This window comes from Ursus arctos, unplaced genomic scaffold (genome assembly GCF_023065955.2).
Source record: "Ursus arctos isolate Adak ecotype North America unplaced genomic scaffold, UrsArc2.0 scaffold_15, whole genome shotgun sequence".
NCBI classification, from domain to species: Eukaryota; Metazoa; Chordata; class Mammalia; order Carnivora; family Ursidae; genus Ursus; species Ursus arctos.
Genome location: NW_026622819.1, coordinates 48,021,364 through 48,045,160, shown reverse-complemented (window position 1 = coordinate 48,045,160; position 23,797 = coordinate 48,021,364). Strand labels below are relative to the sequence as shown.

General features: G+C 40.0%; 1 protein-coding gene across 4 annotated transcripts in view; it reads left to right on the top strand.

Moving 5' to 3' along the window:
- Window positions 1-23,797, top strand: part of RNF145 (ring finger protein 145) — a 97,004-nt gene that overhangs the window by 12,486 nt on the left and 60,721 nt on the right. Inside the window, exons 1-2 of one of the 4 annotated variants that reach the window (XM_057312291.1) lie at window positions 11,119-11,221; window positions 16,021-16,191. The exons of 1 other annotated variant lie outside the window; for it this stretch is intronic. Coding sequence is in view for 2 of the 3 variants with exons in the window: in XM_057312288.1 (XP_057168271.1) it covers window positions 11,102-11,221 (120 nt within the window). In the remaining variant the exon portion in view is untranslated. Of the gene's footprint in view, window positions 1-11,101; window positions 11,222-16,020; window positions 16,192-23,797 lie in introns of those variants that run through there. 2 more of the 4 variants (XM_057312289.1, XM_057312288.1) reach the window with 2 other exon arrangements.

Below are 23,797 nucleotides of genomic sequence, written 5' to 3'. Positions count from 1 at the left end.
TGTTGAGAACTCGTTCTTTCTGATAGCTGAGTAATATTCCATTGTATATATGGACCACAACTTCTTTTTTTTTTTTTTTAAGATTTTATTTATTTATTTGACAGAGATAGAGACAGCCAGCAAGAGAGGGAACACAAGTAGGGGGAGTGGCAGAGGAAGAAGCAGGTTCATAGTGGAGGAGCCTGATGTGGGGCTCGATCCCATAACGCCGGGATCACTCCCTGAGCCGAAGGCAGACGCTTAACCGCTGTGCCACACAGGCGCCCCTGGACCACAACTTCTTAATCCAGTCATCTGTTGAAGGGCATCTTGGTTCCTTCCACGATTTAGCTATTGTGGACAATGCTGCTATGAACATTGGGGTGCATATGGCCCTTCTCTTCACTACGTCTGTATCTTTGGGGTAAATACCCAGTAGTGCAATGGCTGGGTCATAGGGTAGCTCAATTTTTAACTTTTTAAGGGACCTCCACACTGTTTTCCAGAGTGGCTGTACCAACCTGCATTCCCACCAACAATGTAGGAGGGATCCCCTTTCTCCACATCCTCTTCAGCAATTGTTGTTTCTTGCCTTGTCAATTTTTACCATTCTAACTGGCGTAAGGTGGTATCTTAGTGTGGTTTTGATTTGAATTTCCCTGATGGCTAATGATTTTGAACACTTTTTCATGTGTCTGTTAGCCATTTGTATGTCATCATTGGAAAAGTGTCTGTTCATATCTTCTGCCCATTTTATGATTTGTTTCTTTCTCGCGTATTGAGTTTGAGAAGTTCTTTGTAGATCTTGGATACCAGTCTTTTATCTGTAGCATCATTTGCAAATATATTCTCGCATTCCGTGGGCTGCCTCTTAGTTTTTTTGACTGTTTCCTTGGCTGTGCAGAAGCTTTTTATCTTGATGAAGTCCCACAAGTTCATTTTATCTTTTGTTTCTCTTGCCTTTGGAGATGTGTCATGAAAAAGGTTGCTTTGGCCGATGTCGTAGAGGTCGCTGCCTATGTTCTCCTCTAGGATTTTGATGGATTCCTGTCTCACATCGAGGCCTTTCATCCATTTGGAGTTTATCTTTGTGTATGGTGTAAGAGAGTGGTCAAGTTTCATTCTTTTGCATGTAGCTGTCCAATTTTCCCAGCACCATTTATTGAAGAGATTGTCTTTTTTCCACTGGATGTTTTTTCCTGCTTTATCAAAGATTAGTTGCCATTTTGACATGAGTCACGATTACTATTCTCTTTTACGTATAGTGAATCTGACCTGTTGTTTTTTTCTCTTCATTACTTTACCATAATAATATTTCTAATAATGATAGATCTAATGATGATATTCCTGCAAGCACCGTAGATGTGTTATTTAATTTAATTCTCACAACAACATTATGGATGTCTGATTAAAACTTTTTTGTTCTGAAACAGAAAAACGGCAAACTATGTTCTGCATTTGGCTCGTGGTTTGAGAAAATCATTGGCAGCAGTCTGTTTAAAACTAGAATCTGTTGTGAAGGGGGAATGAACCATGAGAGACTATGGACTCTGGGAAACAAACTGAGGGCTTTAGAGGGGAGGGGGTGGGGGATTGGGATAGGCCAGTAATGGATATTAAGGGGGGCACATATTGCATGGTGCACTGGGTGTTATATGCAAGTAATGAATCATGGAACTTTACATCAAAAACTTGGGATGTACTGTATGGTGACTAACATAACATAATAAAAAATTATTAAACAAAACAAAACTAGAATCTGTTGCTTGGTGCTCTACCTCTGACCTCAGTTTAACTCAGTTTCTCCTGGGGAATGCAACCTTAGGACTCCAGTTAACATCCACAGACATCTCATTGGCATTGCTTTTTACATGTATTGACTTTTTTTTTTTTTTTTTACAATCAACAGTTAGCACATCTGATGTATGATACCATCCCCTCCAGATTTCTTCTGTAACAATTGATATGAACATGATACTTTTATGATCATGTTATTGGGAAGTTTAAGTTAAACAATTGAAATACTATCTTCAGACTATCTACAGAGAAAATGACATTCACTTTTAAATAAATTTATAAACACTATCTTAAAAATTACAGTTCTTTTGAGCTTCCATTTGAGCAATTGTGTAATCACATAATGACAGCACAAAGACTAAAGAGAAAATTGAAAAATACTTTAGGAGACAAAATTATTGTGTTTTTCTGAATCAGTAGAAGAGACTTGTTTAATAGGAACATCAACAATACTATACTTTATGTAGAAATTGAATAAAATTCAAGCAATTTACTAATGAAACTCCCATTTATGTAATATATATTTGTGAAACACTGTCCTGAGAATTGTGATTCTATCATGTTTCCCTTTGAGCACTTGTATATCACTTTACTAATAGTAATGAAAGTAAAAGAGAAAATTCTCAAAATTATTTTGTGAGGCAAAATTCTTGCTGTGTTCCTGGATTATTTTAGTGGGCTTGTTAGCAACAACAACAAAAATACTGTAATAACCGTACCTACAAATAGAATAAAATGGAAGCAATTTCCTTTTAAGATTCATGTTTAAATAATCTACAGTGATAAAGCAATACCTTAAGAATGATAATTCTCTCCATCTTCCACTTGAGGGATGGAATGATCACTTAATAACAGTGCAACTAAAAGAAAATATCAAAATTACTTTAGGAGAAAGCAAAAATGGATTTTTCCTGTGATTTTGATCTTGGGAAGTAGGCTCATTAGAAGGCTCGGTCAAGTATGAATGTGCCTCTTCTGTTTTCATGTTATCTGGACAAAAACCCAAAATCCAGCATTTGTTTACAGATGTTTCTTGTTGCCAGTGGAGAATGTGCTAGGCTATGACTATCCCTCTGTGGAAAAGATTCTTGGGGAGGCCCAAACTGGCTTTCCAGAAAAAAGAACATGACAGGAGGTCTCTTGTCAGGAACTGTTTCCTGGGACCCACCTGTGATATCTGACCTCTGATAGGCAGATGACTTAGAAGAACAGAACCTGGGTTGGTTGCCTTCCATTCAGGTGAGAAGATTGAATCTGGCATAATTAAATGGCCAAGATCATATGTGGTATCATTCTATTGGCCTGTATTTCTGAAAATGTATGTGTCTTAGCGTTGTCCAAGGAAGGTCTCGAGAATCTGTCAGCATGAGGAGCACCAGGACAAGCTCTGTCTTGCTGTTGTGGAGGAAATGCTCTGTCAGGATGGAGTTGGCCTGACTGATGTGCTCCACATAGGCACAAGATTCTGGATCTTTGAGTCATCCCAATGTAAGGGGCCTCCTTCCTCATACCAGGGAATTCCAGCACCTTTTTGAACTTCTGCCAAATGCCTCTTTTGGAACCTCAGGGACAGAAAGATACTTTTTGCGAAGTTGAGATTTAGATTCTTCCTAAATCATTATTTCTCTGAAGTATGGATTTTATTTTCTTATCAAAGCTTTTTTTCAGCCAACAGATATCTCACCAAATTATCATGAGCCTTTTTTCCTCATGATAATTGATAATCAAAGACCCAAAGGTTCTTTCTGATTTTCTGAAAGGATTGGGCTTGTATTCTGTAGGTGTTCACCTCTTCACATGCATAAAGGATCTTTTCATGTGCTTTGGACAGATTCTTTTCTTCCTTTCCAAAGTAAATCACTTTAGGTGGAGTGCTCCATACTCATTTTACTTTATTGATGCAGTTTAGAAATGAGTAAGTTTCTGCTGAAGCTCTGGAATCTCACTTTAAAACTGGATTTTCCTTTTTTTAAAGATTTTATTTATTTGTTAGAGAGAGAGAGAGAGAGAGAGGCAGGCAGAGGGAGAAGCAGGCTCCCCACTGAGCAGGCAGTCTGACACGGGTCTCTATCGCAGGACCCTGGGATCATGACCAGAGCTGAAGGCAGGTGCTTAGCGAATTGAGCCACCCAGGCATCCCCACAACTGGATTTTTCTGACTGCAGTGAAGCTTGTGAGTTTTTGTGACTATTTAATATGATCTCTAAGTACATTTATTATTTTTACTTCTTCAGATAATTTAATGTATATTTGGTTGCTTTTTTTTCTTTAACAGTCTTTACAAGCACATCTACTTTAGCCACATAAATCCAGTTTCTTCAAAACTCCATTTGGCTAACATAAGTAAATCCTCATGACCTTGGATTAGGCAATGTTTTCTTAAATATGATACCAAAAGCACAAGCAACAAAAGAAAATATTGATAATTTGCGGGGCGCCTGGGTGGCACAGCGGTTAGGCGTCTGCCTTCGGCTCAGGGTGTGATCCCAGCGTTATGGGATCGAGCCCCACATCAGGCTCCTCCGCTATGAGCCTGCTTCTTCCTCTCCCACTCCCCCTGCTTGTGTTCCCTCTCTCTCTGGCTGTCTCTATCTCTGTCGAATAAATAAATAAAATCTTAAAAAAAAAAAAGAAAAAAAAAGAAAATATTGATAATTTTCATTTCACCAAAAGTAAAAACCTTAATCAAGGACACTAGATTTTTACTAGAAAGTAAAAAGACAATCCACAAAATAGGAGAAAATATTTGCAAATCCTTTATCTCATAACAGTCTAGTATCCAGAATATACAAGGAGCTCTTACAACTCAACAACATAAAGACAAATAACTCAATTACAGATGTGCAAAGGAGCTAAATATTTCTCCAAAGAAGATATATAGATGGCCAATAAACTTACAAAACTTACAAAAAGATGCTCAACATTATTAGTTGTTAGGGAAATGCAAATCAAAACCACAATGAAACTTCACGCTCATTATGATGGCTATTAAAAAAAAAAGGATAAATGTTGGCAAGGATGTGGAGGAAATGGACCCTTGTAAACTATTGGTTAGAATGAAAAATGGTGCAGCTAGGGAAACAATTTGGCACTTCCTGAAAATGCTAAACATAGAGTTACCATATGATCTAGCAATTACACTCTTAGACGTATACCCAAGAGAATTAAAAACATATTTTGAAACAAAAATTTGTATGTGAATGTTCATAGCATTATTCATTATAGCCAAAAAGTGGAAACAACCTAAACAACCTACTGGTGGGGATCTGTGAGAAGCATTGTTCTAATTGACTTTTATTCTTCAGCTATCAGCTCAAATGCCCATTCCTCATGTAGGCTTTTGTGAACTCACAGACTAGATGAGGCCCCGGATTATGAAATCTAGAGAAACACAATCCTTTCCTTCAGAAACCTATCATAATTCATAGTCACATGCCCCATCTCCACCCAGAGATAGCTGTCATCCTGAATTTGGTGTTAAGCATGCCCTTCTTTGCTTTAGAGCACACTTTATACACACACACACACACACACACACACACCTCTAAACTATTATTTGGTTTTGTCTATTCAACTACATCAATTAAATCATATATGGCATTCTGTGATTACTTTTACTCTTCTGGGGTTCAGCCATTTTATGTGTGTGCTTGTATTAATTCTCACAGCTGTGTAAGAAATCCACGACATAGATAGATCACAGTTTTATTATTCATTTTATTGTCAATAGAAATTTGAATCTTGCCATAGTTTTTGCCTATTGGGAACTATTATGGGCTATTATACATTGGAGTTTCTTATAGGTGTCTTCTGCTTTAAATGTGAACAGATATTTTGATTTTTTACTTAGGAATTGAATTGCTTGGCCTATGATCTGTGCTCGTTTGACTCTACTGGGTGATGCCAAATTGCTTTCCATAGTTGTACTGAACTATATCTCCATGAAGAGAATATGAGTTTACCCTGTTCTACATTCTTGTCAAAACCATGGTAGTGTCTGATTTGTGCCAGTCTAGTGAGTTGAATGGTTTCTCATTACGGTTTTAATTTGCACTTCCTTGATTACCGATGGGATTAAGCTTTTTTTTCCCCCCATTTCTGGGCATTTGGATTTCTGCTTCTGTGAAGAATCTTTTTGCCTGTTTTCTTTTTTGTTGTTTGTCTTTTTCTTACTGGTTAATAGGAGTTGTAGATTATGCATACTAATACGTTGTGCATTATATGTGTTGTGAACTATCTTCTTCCAATTATGCTTTTCCTTTTCATTCTCTTTATCATGTCTTGTTGAACAGAAGTTCTTAATTCTGAGTATGTTTAATGTTTTACCTTTTCCATTATGGGTTGCTCTCTTTGTATCTTGTATAAGAAATTTTTCCTTAGCACGGGTCATAAAGTTATTCTCTATTTTCTTTTAAAGCTTTCAAGTTTGCCTTTTATATTTGATCCATGGAAATTAAATTTTGGCTGTGGTATTAGGTAGGAATCCATTTTCACATGGGCTTGTTTCTCTCTTGTATAAAACAAGTCTGAAGGTAGGCAATGCTACTCCAAGGTATATGCCCTGGAAAGAGACTACTAGATGGATGCACCAGGAGACAGGAACAAGTTCATTATAACATTATTCATAAGAGGGGAAAAAAAGGCCTGGAAACAACAGAAGGAATTTAACTAGTTATAGAGCATTGGCAGAGCTGAATATGAGAAGGTGGGGCATCTCAGAAATCAGCAACTACAGGGAGCTGCAGCCATCCCTAGGGAAGAAGACAAAAGGAAGAAAGAGTGTCATTAGAATCTAGGAACCAGGGTATATAGAAGGATCTGGAAGTTAGAGGAAGAGCCTCCAGCATCACTGGAGCCTGACTATGCAGCCAGAGTTACCCAAAAAAGCTGGAGCCATGGTAGGGTTTGAAGCAAGAGCTGGACCATGGAGAAGACACAGTCACTGCAAGAGATGCTGCCCAAAGCAGACGGAGAAGGAGAAATACTCTGCTTTCTCCCCCTCGTCCTGCCCTCTAGTCAACCATCTGTGCCTCTGTTGGCCAAACCTAACCAGAAGCCAGTGGGCAAGGTAGCCTGAGATATGTGGGCTACCAAGGTCAGCACCCTGTGATACAGAGGTAAACAGAAAAGGGTAGGGAATGGTTCTGAGGCCAATGACAGGCACAAGACACCCCTTACACGTGGCCCTAATGTATCTTCCTTCTTATTTATTTATTTATTTATTAATGATTTTTTATTATATTATGTTAGTCACCATACAGTACATCCCTGGTTTCTGATGTAAAGTTCGATGATTCATGAGTTGCGTATAACACCCAGTGCACCATGCAATATGTGCCCTCCTTACTACCCATCACCGGCCTATCCCATTCCCCCCCCCCCTCCCCTAATGTATCTTCCTTCTTATTTCCACCACTCCCTTTTACTGTTGTCTCAGTCATGTCAGGTTATTTCTAGGCTATGCTGTGCACATTCCCATTCTTTAGCCCTTTGTTCAAACCATCCCCTCAGCTTGTTTCCCTTGAAGTCTTACTCATCCTTCAAATATTAGTTTATGTCCTCATCCTTGAAACCTTTCTTTCCAGTCATATTTGTAAGTTTCTCACCCTCTAAACATCCTTTAAGTATTGGGGTTCCTAGGATTCTGTCTTTGGTCCTCTTTTTATCTCATGTTACTGGGTGACCTTAGTGGGTGATTTCATCCATCCCCGTGACTTTCAACTTCCACTGAAGTAGTGATGATTCACAAATTGTGTCTTTCCTAAACGCCAGACCCGCATATATAGCTAGTGATTAGACATCTCCACTCGCCTTTTTTATAATGCCTCAGACTCAGTATGTCTAAAGCTTAACTACCAAATTCCCTCTCATGGTATACTTCTACTATATACTTCTACTCAGTTGCCCATGGCCAATATTTAGAAATCACCCAATGCTACTCCTTTCCTCTGATTCCTTCCCCAATTATAATCAACATACCAAGTCCCATCAGTGCTACCCCACTTACATTTCTCAAAGTTGTGCTCTAAAAGTTTGGCAACATATATTATAAGTCTTAAAGATATATTATGGGTTGAATTGTGTCTTCCCCAAATTCATATGTTGGAGTCCTAACATTTAACGCTTAAGAATATCATTTTATTTAGAGATAGGGTTATTGTAAGTGAGGTCATACTGGAGTAGGGTGACCCCCTAATACAATATGGCTGGTGTCCTCATAAAATGGGAAATTTTGGATACGGGCAGGCAAATAGGGAGAATGTCATGGGAAGATAAAGACAGAGTTCGGGGTAATGCAGCAGAAGCCAAGGGTGGCCAAAGATTGCCAGCAAACCACCAGAAGTCAGGAGAGAGTCATGGAACAGATTCTCACGCACAGCCTGCAGAAGGCGGCAACCTTCTGATGGCTTGATCTTCAATTTCTGGCCTCCAGGACTGTGAGACAATAACATTCTATTGTTTAAGCCTCTTGGCTTGTGACATTCTGTTCCAGCAGCCTAGAAAACGATTATAAATATGTGTACTCTTTGACCAGAATTATCACACCTAGTAATTAATTCTTTGAAAATAATTGCACGAATGAACAAAGGACAGCAATAGTGTTCACAATTGTATAATGGGAAATAACCTGAGTGTCTTAACAGTGGGACACCAAGTCCATCAATTATGGTATATTCAAACAGTGGGATGTCATATAGCTTTTAACAGTAATGTACATATAATGCTTGAGAGAAAAAGATATTCACAATATAATTACATTAAAGGGGGCTGCAAGAGCTATGACAAGGCTATTTTTTTTTCAGCTTAAATGTATGTGTGTTATAAATGCATAGGAGAAAATCTGAAAGTATAGTAGACATATTTAAAATAGAATTTTAGGTAATTCACATTTTCATCTTTTAGTTTATCCACCTTCTCTTAAGTGATGTGGTTTAAAAATTAACCAGTGTTTCTAGTTTTCTTTCCCTAGTAGTCTCTTATAAAGAGGATACTCTCTTTGCTTGGTTAGATTCACAATCCCTCCCTATCTTGGGAAGGAGGAAGGAAGAAAGAGGAGGAGGGAGAAGAGGAGGGGAAGAAAGAAAGGGAAGTTAAATTAATTAAAGAACTGGAATACAAAGATTAGGGAATTTAGAAAGTAAAGTATCAGTGTAAACCATAGGGGGGAAAAGTTTTGGGGAGGTAGAGCTGTGAATGAGAGAATCCAAAGCAATACGGGTTGTGGGAGAAGTGTGGAAAAAAGAAAAAGAACATAGGAAAAATGTACCTGGGGGTTAGAAATGAGATCCTCTGGGGGTGCCTGGCTGGCTCAGTTGGTATAGCACATGACTCTTGATTTTGGGGTCATGAGCTCAAGACGGTGGGCCTAGACCTTACTTAAAAATAAAAACTCTGGAAGAATAATAACAATAAAACACACACAAAAAAGAAATGGGATCCTCTGTAAAGATTTTTGAGCAATGCAAATTAAAGCTCAGAAATTCATTTTGTTTTTTAATCATTCTTAGACTGTACTTTTTTTTTTTTTTAAAGATTTTATTTATTTATTTGACAGAGAGACAGCCAGTGAGAGAGGGAACACAAGCAGGGGGAGTGGGAGAGGAAGAAGCAGGCTCCCAGGGGAGCAGGGAGCCTGATACGGGGCTCCATCCCAGGAACCTGGGATCATGCCCTGAGCCGAAAGCAGACGCTTAACGACTGAGCCACCCAGGTGCCCCAAGACTGTACTTTTTTGAATGCAATGTCCATATAGAGAAAAGACCCAGTGAGTCTAGGATTTATAGTTTATTGTTTTCTGTGATAAACATATAGACTCCAGTTCACAAACTGAAGTATGCAAGAAATATGACTTTATTTTTCTATCTTTGAACTTAATTTTTATTCTTTTGTAATTATTCTACCGGTGGCAGATGCTGCAAGTTTCCTGAGGTAACATTTAAGTGGAGGTAGGGGGTAAGCACAGGCTTAGTTAATGTGAGTCATATGGGAGGCCCATGTGGGCCTCAGTTCTTAGGACAGTGGCATCTTCTGAGATGTGCATCATCCCATCTGGTCTTTGGTCGTCTGTCTACCCACATTCCTGTCTTTTCTGGTCTGGTGAGTTTCTTTGCTAGGGCCATGCTGTTTTTGAGGCAAGAAGGACACTCACTGTGTCTACTTTACTCCCTACCACACTGGGCTGTGGGTAAACTCTGGGGTCTTGTCACCTTCAGAGCTTAATATGGGATTGGGGTAGAGGCCCATAAATCCACTTAAAATACCAGATGAGAATCTGTCACTCTCGATTCTTTCTAGGATTTCTGCCATTGCATCTTCAACTCCCTAGCTACCTCCCAACACATACTGTGAGTTCTTCCGGTTTCTTTTCCAAGGATACTTAACGAATATTTATCTCTTTTGCATTATCTCCAATTTTCTCTGCCCCGTCTTGGCCCTGGGAAGTCTTGCCCCAATTTTGCGGTAAGCTTCTGAGTATCCCTTCACTGTCTCTTTCTTAGACTTTCATTCTGTCTTCTGTCCATGCAATATTCAGCTTCCTACCATTCCATCATTGGCCTACCATCTGTTTTTCCAGGTTCCTCTTCCACTCCCCGAGATTTAACTACCACTTCCGTGCTGACTCCTGAATGTACAGTTCCAGCCCAGAATCAATTTCCAGTTGCTATATATCTCTTTTTGATCTCCCACAAGCCAATAAAAACTCAACTTATCCCAAACTCTATGTATCTTCTAGAAACCTGTTCTTTCTCTCTTTCTCCTGCACATTTTTCTCTCTCTCTCCCCCTCTCTCACTTGGTAGATATGATTTTTTTAAAGATTTTTATTACTTATTTGAGAGATAGAGCACGAGAGAAAGAGAGAGTAATAAGCAGGGGGAGCAGCAGAGGGAGAGAGAGAAGCAGGCTCCCCGCTGAGCAGGGAGCCCCATGTGGGGCTTGCTCCCAGGACCCTGAGATCATGTCCTGAACCAAAAGCAGTTGCTTAACCGACTGAGCCATCCAGGCACCCCGGTAGATATGATTATAAACTGATGAGGTTACTAAGGAAAAGTGCTTAGTGCTCCGAGAATGTTCAATGGAACCATTTGTTTGAGATAGGGAATGGGGATGCAAAGAAAGGATTTCTCACTTAGATACAACTGCAGCGGCATTTCTATACCTGCACAGCTCAGGAACCTGACCACGTAACTTCTTTGTTCCACGTCTTGAGGAAGAACATGCAGTGGTCTACCCATGGGAGTGGCCGCTTGACAGAGGGAGTATTTTATCATTGTTTAGAATTGTTGGCAATGTAGTCATTCTTATTGTTTTCAAATACTCCACAGACAATGCACCCCGTTTTTGTCTACACCCAGGGTGGACCATTATAGTTGCCTTCTCCTTGGTGTGCCGCTGAGAATTTGGAAGTCTCCAGCCACCTTTCCTTATTCTTTTCTGCCTTTCAGGTAAGGATCTAAAGATTGCTCTGCTATTTCTTACTTCTGTGGTTTTTGTCATGCTCTCTCCTCTGCCTGAAATTCCCGCATTCCATACACATACTTCATCTGGTTTTTCCTTACTCTTTAAGATTCAGTTTAGTGTCACCTCCTCCAGGAAGTTGCCTCTGCTCACTCGACTCTGAGTCTTGGGCCCCTTCTTGGGCTTCCTAACTACTGAGCCACTGCATTGTCCACATTGTACTCTAATCTGTTCATGACTCTGTCTTCCTCAGTTATTATGCACAAAACCAAGGTAGTCTTATCCATTTTTATATCTCCAGGATCTAGGGAAATACTTGTCATTTAGTATACCTTTAACAGAGGTTTATTGAAAGAATGAAAAGATGAAATCAGTTTTTATATTTCACTTTTTTATATTGATTAAGGGTTAACATTAGTGTTTCTGAACCATTAGATGTACAAACTAATGATAAAGGGTGTTTAGTATTATTCTTAGGACATAAGTTATAAATTCTACAGAACACTTATTTTCATGGAAAAAAATATGTGGAGCAATCTCTTAGTATCTTCTTCCACTTCCTTTCCTGATACCTTTTAGAAACCCTTATATGAACTTTCCACATATCTTTTTAAGGCCCGGGTGAGTCACCACACAGGCTGCCATGATTCTGCAGCATTCGCAAACTGGAAGACATTTTTGAGTTTTTAAGAACGTTCTTCTTCATATCTCTACAGAGCTTTTGTTTAAACAAGACAGTACGCTCAATGACTGAGAGCTTGGGATTTCATTATTATTCCATTCATTTAACTATACCAGTAAATGGTGAGAGAATTCAGAATTCTGAGCTACAATAAGGCAGAATTTTAAAGAGACACTTGAAATCCTTGACAGCTGAAGCAGGGACATTTAAAATACACATGACAGGGAACCAAACTCTGCAATGTTCTCTTGGCAGTCTTCTCCAAAGAGATGTGCTTGGAAATGAGTCCTTTCTCCAGGGGAGAAAATGCAATCTGTCCCTCTTTTCCTATTGCTGCCATCAACAAACCACCAAGTCTTACAGATTTTTTTCCCTCCCAGTGTCTCTATAACTATGCCATGTATTTTAACTGCAGCCGCCTTATGAATGTTCCACCACTTCTTACTATATCTTATGTAGTGATTATTTCGTTTGAAATATTTTTAAAAAGCTGGAAGCAGTGGCGTGCTAGTAAATGTATCACAACCGACTCTTTGGGGAAGGAAGCTCTGTTTGTAGCACTTGCCAATTTCCATGGTGTAAATACTCCCACCGGGGGCAGATTTCAAGCTACCAACTTGATGTCATTGAAGGAAGAGTTGGAGAGCGGTGCATACGTTCAGCTTTCACGAACCAGTGCAAGCTGCTACAGGTCGGCTCTAGCACACTACTGTCTTGAAGATTAATTTTTCTCGAGCACTATTTAAATCAGGCTACTCTCAAATTCAGGAATCTACCTGGACCTCTAATGCTGATTGTGGAAATCACAAATATGGTCTGTTCACTTTTCTCTATCACAAGTACTATGCTAGGCCACTTGATTGAAGACTGCATTAGCCATTTAAATGATCACCCTGCTTCCACTCTGGCCCTAAAATTCTTCTCCACACAGCACCCAGAGTGATCTTTTAAAACTCCTCATTTGATCATGTCACCTGCAGGGAGGCCATGTTGTGCCGTACCAGGGACTCTGCCAGCTGTGTTCCATGAAGTTCTGTAGTGCCCAGGCTGTACAATCAGCCTTACTTAGCACCTCTGGCCTCTGCTTAAAATCCTTGGTGGTTTTTCATTACCCTCTAGGATTTATATAATATTTGTATTTGCGTAGTGGATGGTATAACATGGCCTCTGAGGGTCTATCTGATCTGACCTAAGCCTCCTCTCAATCCAGCTCCCTCTGTTCTGTTCTAGCACATCAGGCCCTTCCCAGGACCCCACCTGGAACTCTCCTCTCCTTGATCTTCCCATGGTGACCCTTTTTCTGAAGTCTCTGCTCACAAGGCACTTTCTCAGAGAAGCTTTCCTAATCTAAATTAAGTCCCTTCAATGAGCCTTCTTTTTCTTCTAGACAAAGACTATTTATTAAAAATATGAATAATATTTTTTTATTTTCATAAGAGAAGGCATTGTAGTTTACTGTTGTCAATTCTCACATTTAAGTTAAAATGAATGCAGGGGTGCCTGGCTGGCTCAGTCAGTGGAGCCTGTGACTCTTGATCTTGAGGTTGTGAGTTCAAGCCCCGTGTTGGGTGTAGAGATTGCTTAAAAATAAAATCTTTAAAAATATAATACAATCTAGGAATTTTTTTCCTATTAGTCTCTTTCATGACACCATATTCTTTCCCTTCAAGGCAGTAGAGTGGGTACTGTCAGTGTGAGTTTTTTGGTGTCAATGGCAGTTTTATGCCCAGAAAAGATTATGTATGATTAGTTTGGTTTTAAAAATTAATAACTGCCCTTAAGGTTATAAGATCAAAAATCTATTCATCCATAAGCTTCTAAATTCAAAATAAAAATGGTATCATTCTATTTATAAGTAAGTGAGACTTCTAACATTCCTCTTTATTAAAAAGATGTTTTTTTTTAATAGCCGACACACAATGTTATTTTAGTTTCAGATGTACAACTTAGTGATTTGACAAGGTTATACATTATTAACATTCACTTTTAAGGGGGACTTGATTAATGTGTAAGCCCATTTACAAACTTAATTTTAGTTTCTCAAACATTTAAATTACATTTATAAATTTAATGTAATTGTTTTTACTTTAAGACATTCAATGCCTAACAAAAATACCTTAAATAACTGTAATATATTAAACACATAGATATGGTGAATATTAGGTTCTCTTAAACATTCCAGTACTGTCTTTAAATTTAATAAAATTTTGTTATTAATTGAACTTAAAATCACAAGTCTAATCAATTGTTCAATTATATAGTATAAATTGAAACCACAAGGCAATTGTGTTTGATTCGTTAATATACTATATTCTCTAAAACATAACAAGTATTTCAAATAGTAAGCATACCCCTATTATTCCTCTACTTACCACAGATATATAAATACAATAGGTTTGAATTAATCAGTTATCATCATTTACTCTATTATCTTTAGTCTCAATTCTAAATCTCCCTGGAATTAAAATGGACATATGAAGCAGACAATTATACTATACCAAACAATTTAGGGTTGTCTTTCGAGAAGGAGGGCACTGAAGATACACATTGACCCATGCTTTGGCTGGAACTCAAGATTTTGTGTTCTCCCAACACAACATGGCCTATCTGTGTCCATGGTAACAGGGATTCCATAGCCAGCAAGTGTCCCATGTGCACTTCTCTAATTCTAGTCAAATTTGAATCTATAGCCCCTCACCCAGGATGTTTCACTTTATGATTGGGTTCATTTAATCTCTTAAATTGTCTTCTAAATGAAGTTATTTCTAAATTCTTATTCTTCCTAGCTGGCCAGACTCAGCTCTTTTTTATATATTTTTTTAAAGATTTTATTTATTTATTTGACAGAGATAGAGACAGCCAGCAAAAGAGGGAACACAAGCAGGGGGAGTGGGAGAGGAAGAAGCAGGCTCATAGCGGAGGAGCCTGATGTGGGGCTCGATCCCATAATGCCGGGATCACGCCCTGAGCCTAAGGCAGACGCCCAACCGCTGTGCCACCCAGGCGCCCCTCTTTTTGATATTTAAAAGGCATCCAATTGGATTTCCCCTATCTCCTGTAGTTTTGTACACCTCTATTTAGTGACAGGGATGATCTCAATCTACAAACTTAGGAGATATATATATATATATATATCTCACCTTAATCGATAATTTGACTCTCCATTCAACCAGGAATTGATAACAATATTCGAGTCAGTACTCACCCCTCCTTTTCTTCCTGGGGTTTTATCTCGGTTCCAGGGAGCTTATTGAGTGTCATGACATTAGGAGAGAGGAATCTGGTCTCTGACAGCATCCATTCAAGCTAATCTCTGCTGTGAAGTTCCTCGTCCCCTCAGTTTCACAGGAACAGCCTACATACTGGCCTCTGCTGTCACCTCGTGGCTCCTGTCCAGAGGGCCCTCCAGGCACTGCTCTGCCTTGTTCCTTCTAAATACCCTGTAGACCTGAAACAATCCATTCTGCTGTTCCTGCACCATGCTGAGCTATGGAAAATTCTCAGAAAATCCTTCTAACACCCAATGTGTGATATGATAAATAAAGTATATATATGTATTTGGTCTTTGTTTCTGATCCCTGGCACAGTGCTCCTAAAACTCTAGAAAGTTCCTAATAGTAGTTAGTGTATTTTGTCATTCCTAACAAGCCCCTTTCCACCGTACCTGAATTTATTCTAATGAGCTGCTTCTTGGCCTTCAGATAGCTCCAGTATGGGGGCTGGTTAACAGAGGAACCAACCACATGATTAGAAGGTTGGAACTTTCCGCCCCAGCCCTAACCCTGGTCAGAGGAGAGGGACTGGAGATTTGAGTTCAATTGCCAATGGCCAGTGATTTAATCAATCATGCCTCATCGTTAAACTTCAGTAAAATCTCTAGAACAACAAGGTTTGGGGATCTTCCCGGTTGGTAAGCACATCGTTGTGCTTGGAGGGTGGCATGCCTGGAGAGGACATAGAAGCTCTGTGTACCACTCCCCACTCCTTGCCCTATGCATCTCTTTCATTTAGCTGTTCCTGAATTACATCCTTTATAATAAAACTGTAATGGTAAGTATACAATAGTCCCGCCCTTATCTGTTATTTTACTTTTTGTGGCTTCAGTTACCCGTGGTCAACTGTGGTGCTAACGACAGTCTGAAAGCAGATGGTCCTCCTTCTGATGAATCATAGGTCAATAGTAGCCTAACGCTACATCACAATGCCTATGTCCTTCACCTCATTTCATCTCATCACATAGGCGTATCATCATCTCACATGATCACAAGAAGAATGGTGAGTGTAGTACAATAAGATATTTTGAGAAAGAAACCACAGTTACATAACTTTTTTACAGTATATTGTTGTAATTGTTCTATTTTATTGTTGTTAATTTCTTACTGTGCCTAATTTATAAATCAAACTTTATCGTAGGTATGTATGTACAGGAAAAACATAGTATATATAGGGGTCAGTACTATCTGTGGTTTCAGGCTTCCACTGGGGTCTTAGAATGTATCCCCTATGGATAAGGGGGACTACTGTAGCAGTTTCCTAAGTTCCTTGAGTCATTCCAGTGAATTATCAAACCTGGGTGGGGAGGGGTCACGGGAACTCCCAAATGGATAGTCAGCTGGGCTGGTGTAAGTAGCTTGGGGACCCCATTTGTGGCAGGCATGTGAAGTAGGAGCATTTTTGTGGGACTGAGCTCTCAACTTGTGAGTCTGGCTAATTCTAGGTAGTTCATATCAAACTTGAATTTGATTGTTGGATACCCAGTGAATATCAAAGAATTAGAGAATTAGTCATTGTCAGAAAATGACAGCCTTGCTGTCAACAAAACAATACTGTGCTTCTTCGGAATATTACTCCTCTTTAGATCACTTTGCTTTTCTGCACCAAGGAGTAGCACAGGTGATTCTGTGAGGCTTCAAAGGTCAAGTGCTTAGACCTATCACAAAGCCATTTCTTCTCTGAGGTTGGACAACTTGCTGAGAAGGGGAGCACTGTTCTCCTCTGCTCTCATGTGCCACAGACCTATCTTGGATTTCCGTCACTTACTGGAACATGGCATGGGCAATGAGATAGGATAGAGGCTCCCTTTTCCAGAGATCCAACAGCACCTAAGCTCTAATCACTTCCCTCTGACCCTCCTCTCCTCCAACCTTTCGAAATGTTTCTAGTCTCTAGACCCAGAAGCCTTTCTGACTCATCAAGTATTTTCCTCAATCACTCTCCATCCCAGAGTTATGTTCCATGCCTTCTGAAGCCGAGATTTTGAAACTCAAGAGCTAGAACAAGAGTCTTGTTAGTTATGTATTGGATTCCACTGTGTCATACCTTTTCTAAGTCATTACATACAGAATACTGAGCTAAATGAATGGGTAAGGGCCAAAGGGAAACAGTCTAGGGATAAAAGCCACATTGGTTAATGTTACAAAAATGTTAACTCAGTACACACTTTGGCAGTTTGTTTGGCAATTCCAAAAGTTCATGGAATATTAATATTTGATGTCAGTCTTCCACTAGGTTATAAACACCATGAGGGCAGAGATCATGTCTTTGTTGTTTATTATTGTATTAAAAACTACCTAGAATAGTACCTAGCACACAGTAGAAACTCAATAAATATTTGTTGAAGGCATAAATAAACTTAAACCCCTTAGGTTGATATTCAGTATGTTTAACCAAATGATGATAACTCCTTGATTTGATAAGCTAATTTTACTTCTGTATTGACCAACCTTCCATGTCACCTGAAGTAGTATAGTTAAAGCCTCTGTTTGTCACTTATTCAAGACTACTATCACTTTTTTGAATATTTTGTTTTCCTTGCTAATAATATTATCTCTCCTCTCTAATAGTTAATCATCTTTTCTCCTTTCAAACTATGCTTTAAAACTGTCCTCCAAAGAACCTTCTGTGATTGACCTTACTTGTCTATTCACTCAGTTTCATTCATTGCTCCTTTTAAAATATATATATTAAACAGTTACTGTGTATTAGATACCATTTGGGGTATTGGAGACAGAAATAAAAATAAGATGGAGAAAGTCTTTACTCAAATAACCAAATACATAATTAAGGTATTTCCAAATGGTAGTGAATGCTTTTATTTTATTTCATTTTTTTAAAAGATTTTATTTATTTGACAGAGAGAGAGAGACAGTGAGAGAGGGAACACAAGCAGGGGGAGTGGGAGAGGGAGAAGCAGGCTTCCCGCCGAGCAGGGATCCTGACTCGGGGCTCCATCCCAGGACCCTGGGATCATGACTGAGCTGAAGACAGACGCTTAAAACAACTGAGCCACCCAGGCGCCCCTCGTGAATGCTTTTAAAACACAAATGTAGGATGGTGTGTTAGAAAGTGACTGGGGCACAACATTAGGTCAGGATTTAGGAAAGAACTTTTTGATGAGGTGATGTTCGAGCTGATGGGAAGAAGATGTGAGGGTGGAGCATTTTCAACAATATTTCTGGTATGCAGGTGAACAGGTACGAAGTGCCTGAGACAGGCATAAAGTACTCCTGGGAAAGCAGGGGTGAGATCATGACTTTCTTGCGTGAGCAAGAAAGAGTGGTAGGAGTCAGGGTAGAGAGGCGGGCAGCGTCAGATCAAGCAGGGACCTGTAGGCTAAGAACAGGAGTGTGCATTTTATTCTCAGCATAAGCGGGCATTTTGGAGGCTTTGAAACTTGGGCATGTCGTGGTCTGATTTATGTTTCAAAAAACTCAATTGGCTGGTTATACAGACTGCACAAGTGGAAACAGAAAGGCCAGGCAGAAAGTAGTTGCAGTCACTCGAGAGAGAGAACTAAGGTGGTAGTGAGAATGGAGCAGACACATTGGAGAGGTATTCTAGAGGTAAAGCTAATAGGTTTCCTTGCCATATACTAAGATGTAGAAGCAAGGAAAGGAAGATTAAGATGGGAATGGGAGAGGGGGTCAAGCATTCTATTTAGTTCATGCCTAAGATGCCTACTAGACATGTAGGTACAGATGTCAAGTTTGAAGTTGAATATATGAGCCTGGAGCCCAATGGAAAGCCAGAGTATGTAGTGGTCAAGAGAAGAGGCTCTGGAACCAGTTTACCCAGTTTCAAATCCTGGCTCCTTCTCTCTATGTGGGCTTGAACTATTTACTTAACCTCCTTATGCTTCACTTTCTTCATGGGGGATAAAAATAATACCCCACAAAGTTGTTGTAATGATTAGATTAATTAATACACAATTAATTACAAGCTTACAATCAAGTCTGACACGTATCAGAGCATTTACTATTATCAATATGGGTACAGGTAAGGGCTGGAACATAAATTTGGGAGTCCTCAATGGAATTTTATAACTGTGGGATTAGATGATATCCCCTCAGGAAAGAATGTATTTAGAGAAGGCAAGGGGCCCTGGGCCACGCCTTAGGTCCCTACGTTTAGAGCTGAGGCAGGGGAAGCAAAGTAGCCCCAAAAAGAGAGTGGGGAGGAGCAGCCAGGAGGAAGGAGGAAAACCAGCAGTGTGTAGTCGCAGAAGTTATACTGAGTTGAATAGTGCCCCCCAAATTCATGTACATCTAGAATCTCAGAATGTGACCATATTTGGAAATATGGTTTCTGCACATGCAGTTAGTTAATTCAGATAAGGTCATATTGGATAATGGGATAATGGTGGCCCCTGAATCAAATGACTGATGTAAGAAGGCCATGTGTGACAGAGGTAGAGATTGGAGTGATGTGTCATCTATAAGTTGAGGAATGCCAAGGATTTCTGGGAGCCACCAGAAGCTGGAAGAGGTGAGGAATGGTTCTTCCCTGGAGCCTTCTTCCCTGGAGCCTTCAGACGGAACACAGCCCGGCTGATACCTTGATTTTGGACTCCCAAGTCTCCAGAACTGTGAGAGAATAAGTTTCTGTGGTTTTTCAGCCTTCCGACTTGTGGTACTTTGTTATAGCAGGCCTAGGAATCCACTGCAGAAATCAAGGATTGGAGTGTTTTATGAAGAAGATGACGGACTCTCTGGAATGCTATTGGTAGTAGGAGTGAATAAGATGAGGACTGGCCAGGGACTGTTGGAACTTTTGATGAGGAAGTCTTTGATGACCTTGCCAGGAATGGCTTCAGTGAGGTATTTACGGTGGACTTCCAAGTGGAGTAGGTTGAGGAGCAAAAGGAGGGTGAGGAAGTCGAGACAATCTCTATAGATGATTTCTCAGAAAGTCTTTGCACTGAAATGGGGGTGATGATTGCAGGACATGAAGTTAAGGGAGGGATTTTTTAAAGATTGCCATCCTAAGCATATTTGCGTGCTAGTGGCAGTAATCCATGAGAGAAGGAAGAGAAGTTGATGGTACAGGGAACAGAGGAATTACTGCAGGTTTTAAGTCCTTGAGACAGCAAGAGAGCTGTGATACAGATGGCTAGTGGAGGACGTGACCTTTGAAAGGAGCAGGGAACCCTCTCCCACGGAGGAGAAGGAAGACCTAGGATATCACCACAAAGGCTGGTAGATCATAGCAGAAAGAAATTTGATTGACTGCATCCATCTTCTTAGCTACTCGCTCAGCTGAAAGTGAGTGGGCAGAATGGGTGATATTGGAGGTTTGAGAAAGAAAGCAGAGTGAGCCACTCTGGGGAGTTGAGAACAGTCTTACCAGGACAATGCGGTGGGTTTGTGGAGTTGTGCTGAAGGCTAAGCTTTGAGATTCATGATTGCTCGTGTGGCTTATCCAGCAATATCAGCATCTCAGGTGCAGGTGCTGAGCAGATGGTGGGGAAGAAAGTTAAGAACATTTATAAGTGAGGAACTTAAATAATGCACTGTAGAGTCTATGCTGGGTAAAGAGAGATGTAAGGACATAAGAAGGATATGTAAAGAGTTGGTAGGGTCAGTGGATTGGAAGCTTGAAGCTAAGAAGAACACATGAGTATTATAAAAAAGAAAGAATCACAGTATTTGTAGGAGTGATGGGAGAGAAAGATGCTCAAAATTGAGGGTTTGGAAGTTGATGTTAATGACAGTTTAAGATGTAACTATTAGAGAAAAATGGGAGCGAGGAAAAGATCATTTAAGTGAGAGGGTTAAAGGAGGAGATTAGGAAGGAGAGAATGAGAAACAGCTGCTTAACAGGCATGGAGTTCCATTTTGGAGCAATGAAAATGTTTTAGAACTAGGTAGAGGTGGTGTTTGCACAACATTGGGAATATACAAATCCACTCAATTGTTCACTTTAAAAGGGCTAATTTGATGTTACGTAAATTTCACCACAATTTAAAAAAAAAGAAAAAAACCCCACATGGATTATCTATGTTGAAGTCACCAAGAATAAGGACACATTTAATCCTACAAAAACTCTATGAAGTAAATAGGATAATTATCTTCATCCTAAAAATGAGGGAACTGAGGTATAGAAGAGGTCAAGTAACTTGCCCAGTGTCACACAACTAGTTAAGAGTAAAGCTTAGATTTAACTGGAGTTTGAGTTCTGGACTCTGAGATGTGGAGGCACCTGGAAGTCTCCGTCAGTAGCGTCCGACTCTTGGTTTTGGCTCAGGTCATGATCTCAGGGGTCCTGGGATCGAGCCTCGTGTGTCGGACTCCATGCTGAGCACAGTCTGCTTGTCCCTCTCCCTCTGCTTCTCCACCTGTCGTGCTCTCTCTTTCAAATAAATAAAAATCTTTTAAAAAATTTAAAAAATTTAAAAATAGACTCAGAGATGGGACTCTGTGAGCAAACTCATTACTTCTTCTGGTATGGCTAGTCTGATAGGAAGCTGGATACAGTGTGATAATTCATATGAACCACCTAGTACAGAGCCAAGAACACAGTAAATGCCCAATAACTATTAAACTCTCCTACACAAACTCCTCAGTATTGCTTCATTTCCTGTCAAAGTCCAGACTGCATAGCATGTCATGGAAAGTTTCCCCAGCTCCTGAATAGACCCAGTTTACTTCATCTCTCCCTGCTTTCTCTCTGTAAATCTTAGATCCGGTCATAATTGTATTGCTTTTCATTTCTTGCATGTACTTTACACTCTGGGGGTATCAGATTTGGTTACCCACTAGCCCTTAACATTTTTATTTGGAAAGTTTATTTTACTTTCCCTGCTGTCCAGTGCAAACTTGGACAGATTTCAAGACTTCTTAATTGATGGGCAGTCCTACTCACTTTAAGTTACAAACCACAGTCTTGATTTGGTAATTAGAATGTGTCCAGTCAAGAGATTAATTAAATGCTTCAATCTCCCTTCAAACAGTGAGAGTTCTCTCCATATGTGAAGTGGTGGACTTCTGCTCTGCCCCCACTTCCTTTCTTCCTGTGTACCAGCAGCCGCATCACACCCCACCTGGATGGAAGCTGCCCGAAGCAGGACAGGTCAGGGATGGGGAAGGACTTGTTGGTGGCCTTCAATTTCTCTGGATCTGTCAGGTTCCTAAACCTCAATCTTTCTCTCCTGGTGCCTGGTGCACATTCTTTTTTTTTTTTTTTTTTTTAAATAGAAGTTGATTGAGAAAGATATATGGATAATACACCAGAAAGTGACATAATTGATGAGAGAGGACCCACAATATCACTGATTTGCTAATGGCTCCAGAATACTAGTGCATGCAGAGACTTAGAAGGGGGACCTGGCTGCGAGAGCGCTTAGGCTGCTTCCACAGTGGTTATTTTGTAGAATCTGAACAATCAGCACCAGGCTGCTACTGGTATATCAACTAGGAGAAGCTAACTCGCTTTTTATATCTGATCAACAGAGGCAGGAAGCTGGTGACCCTCCATGGGTTGTTTGAAGATTCTTAATTATACTATCAATGACCTGGGTGGATACATCTCTATTCTAGGTGGTCACATGTGACCCTTGGAATTGGGTTTTTATCTCATCCAACGTCTTACTATCAGGCCCCTCTGCCCTTCTAGTTAGTCCTATTGTACAGGACCCCAGACAACTGGGGCCAGCCCTGTTTCCCGTGTGGTGCACATATGCCCCATGGAAACACCCACAAACCTCTTGCTTCCTTTGACAAACTCTAGCAATGATCATCTGTCCCAAGACAGCCGCAGGTTGCTTTCACTCTCTCAGGTGTGCAGCAGGCACCAGCCCTTTGCAGGGAACACATTTCAAATTCTGTGAGTGGTCCCATGAAAGATCTCACCACCATTAGACCAGAGGAGGAGGCAGTGTCCCCCATGATGTCTCCTTTGCTTGGCAGTACTGACAGGAACAGCTCTCTCCAAAGAAACCTTTCTCAAATCCTCTCTCTGCTCACACTTTTAAACCATTTAATAACCTTGTCTGGCTAAATGGGTCCAGGAGTCTTGAAACCAGTTTGCTCACATTCCTTTTGTAAATTATACCCGTAGGAGAATTTGCTTCACACCCATGCTGACATCTGAATCTATTGTTTTGGCACATCACTTGACTCTGAGGCAGGAAGTGTCCCACCTAACATCCTGAAATGTGTATGTGAAATGTGTGCTCTTCTCCTCTTTGCCTCACTCTTTACTCACCAGCTGATTCCTATCTGTTTTTCAACACTTAGAATGCCTTTCTCTTCCTTCCACCCCGTGACCCCACGGAATGGGCAAATCCATCCCATTTGTATTTCCACGGTAACTTTTGCCCACCTTAGCATAACCAATCCATTTCACTTTATATTAAAACCATTTATGTATCTGTCCCCAAGCCCAAGACATTGGAAGTTCTTGGGGACAGAGACTCTTGAGATTTACTGCTACATATTCAAAGACAAACATAAAATGTAGCAGCAGCAGCATCAAAAACATAAAATATCTGGGAATTAATGTAATGAAAGGTAATGTAAGACCTCCATATTGAGAACTAAAAACCTCAACTAGATCTTAGGAAACTTGATAAGCCAAAATTCCAAATTTGATTCCAAAATTGATA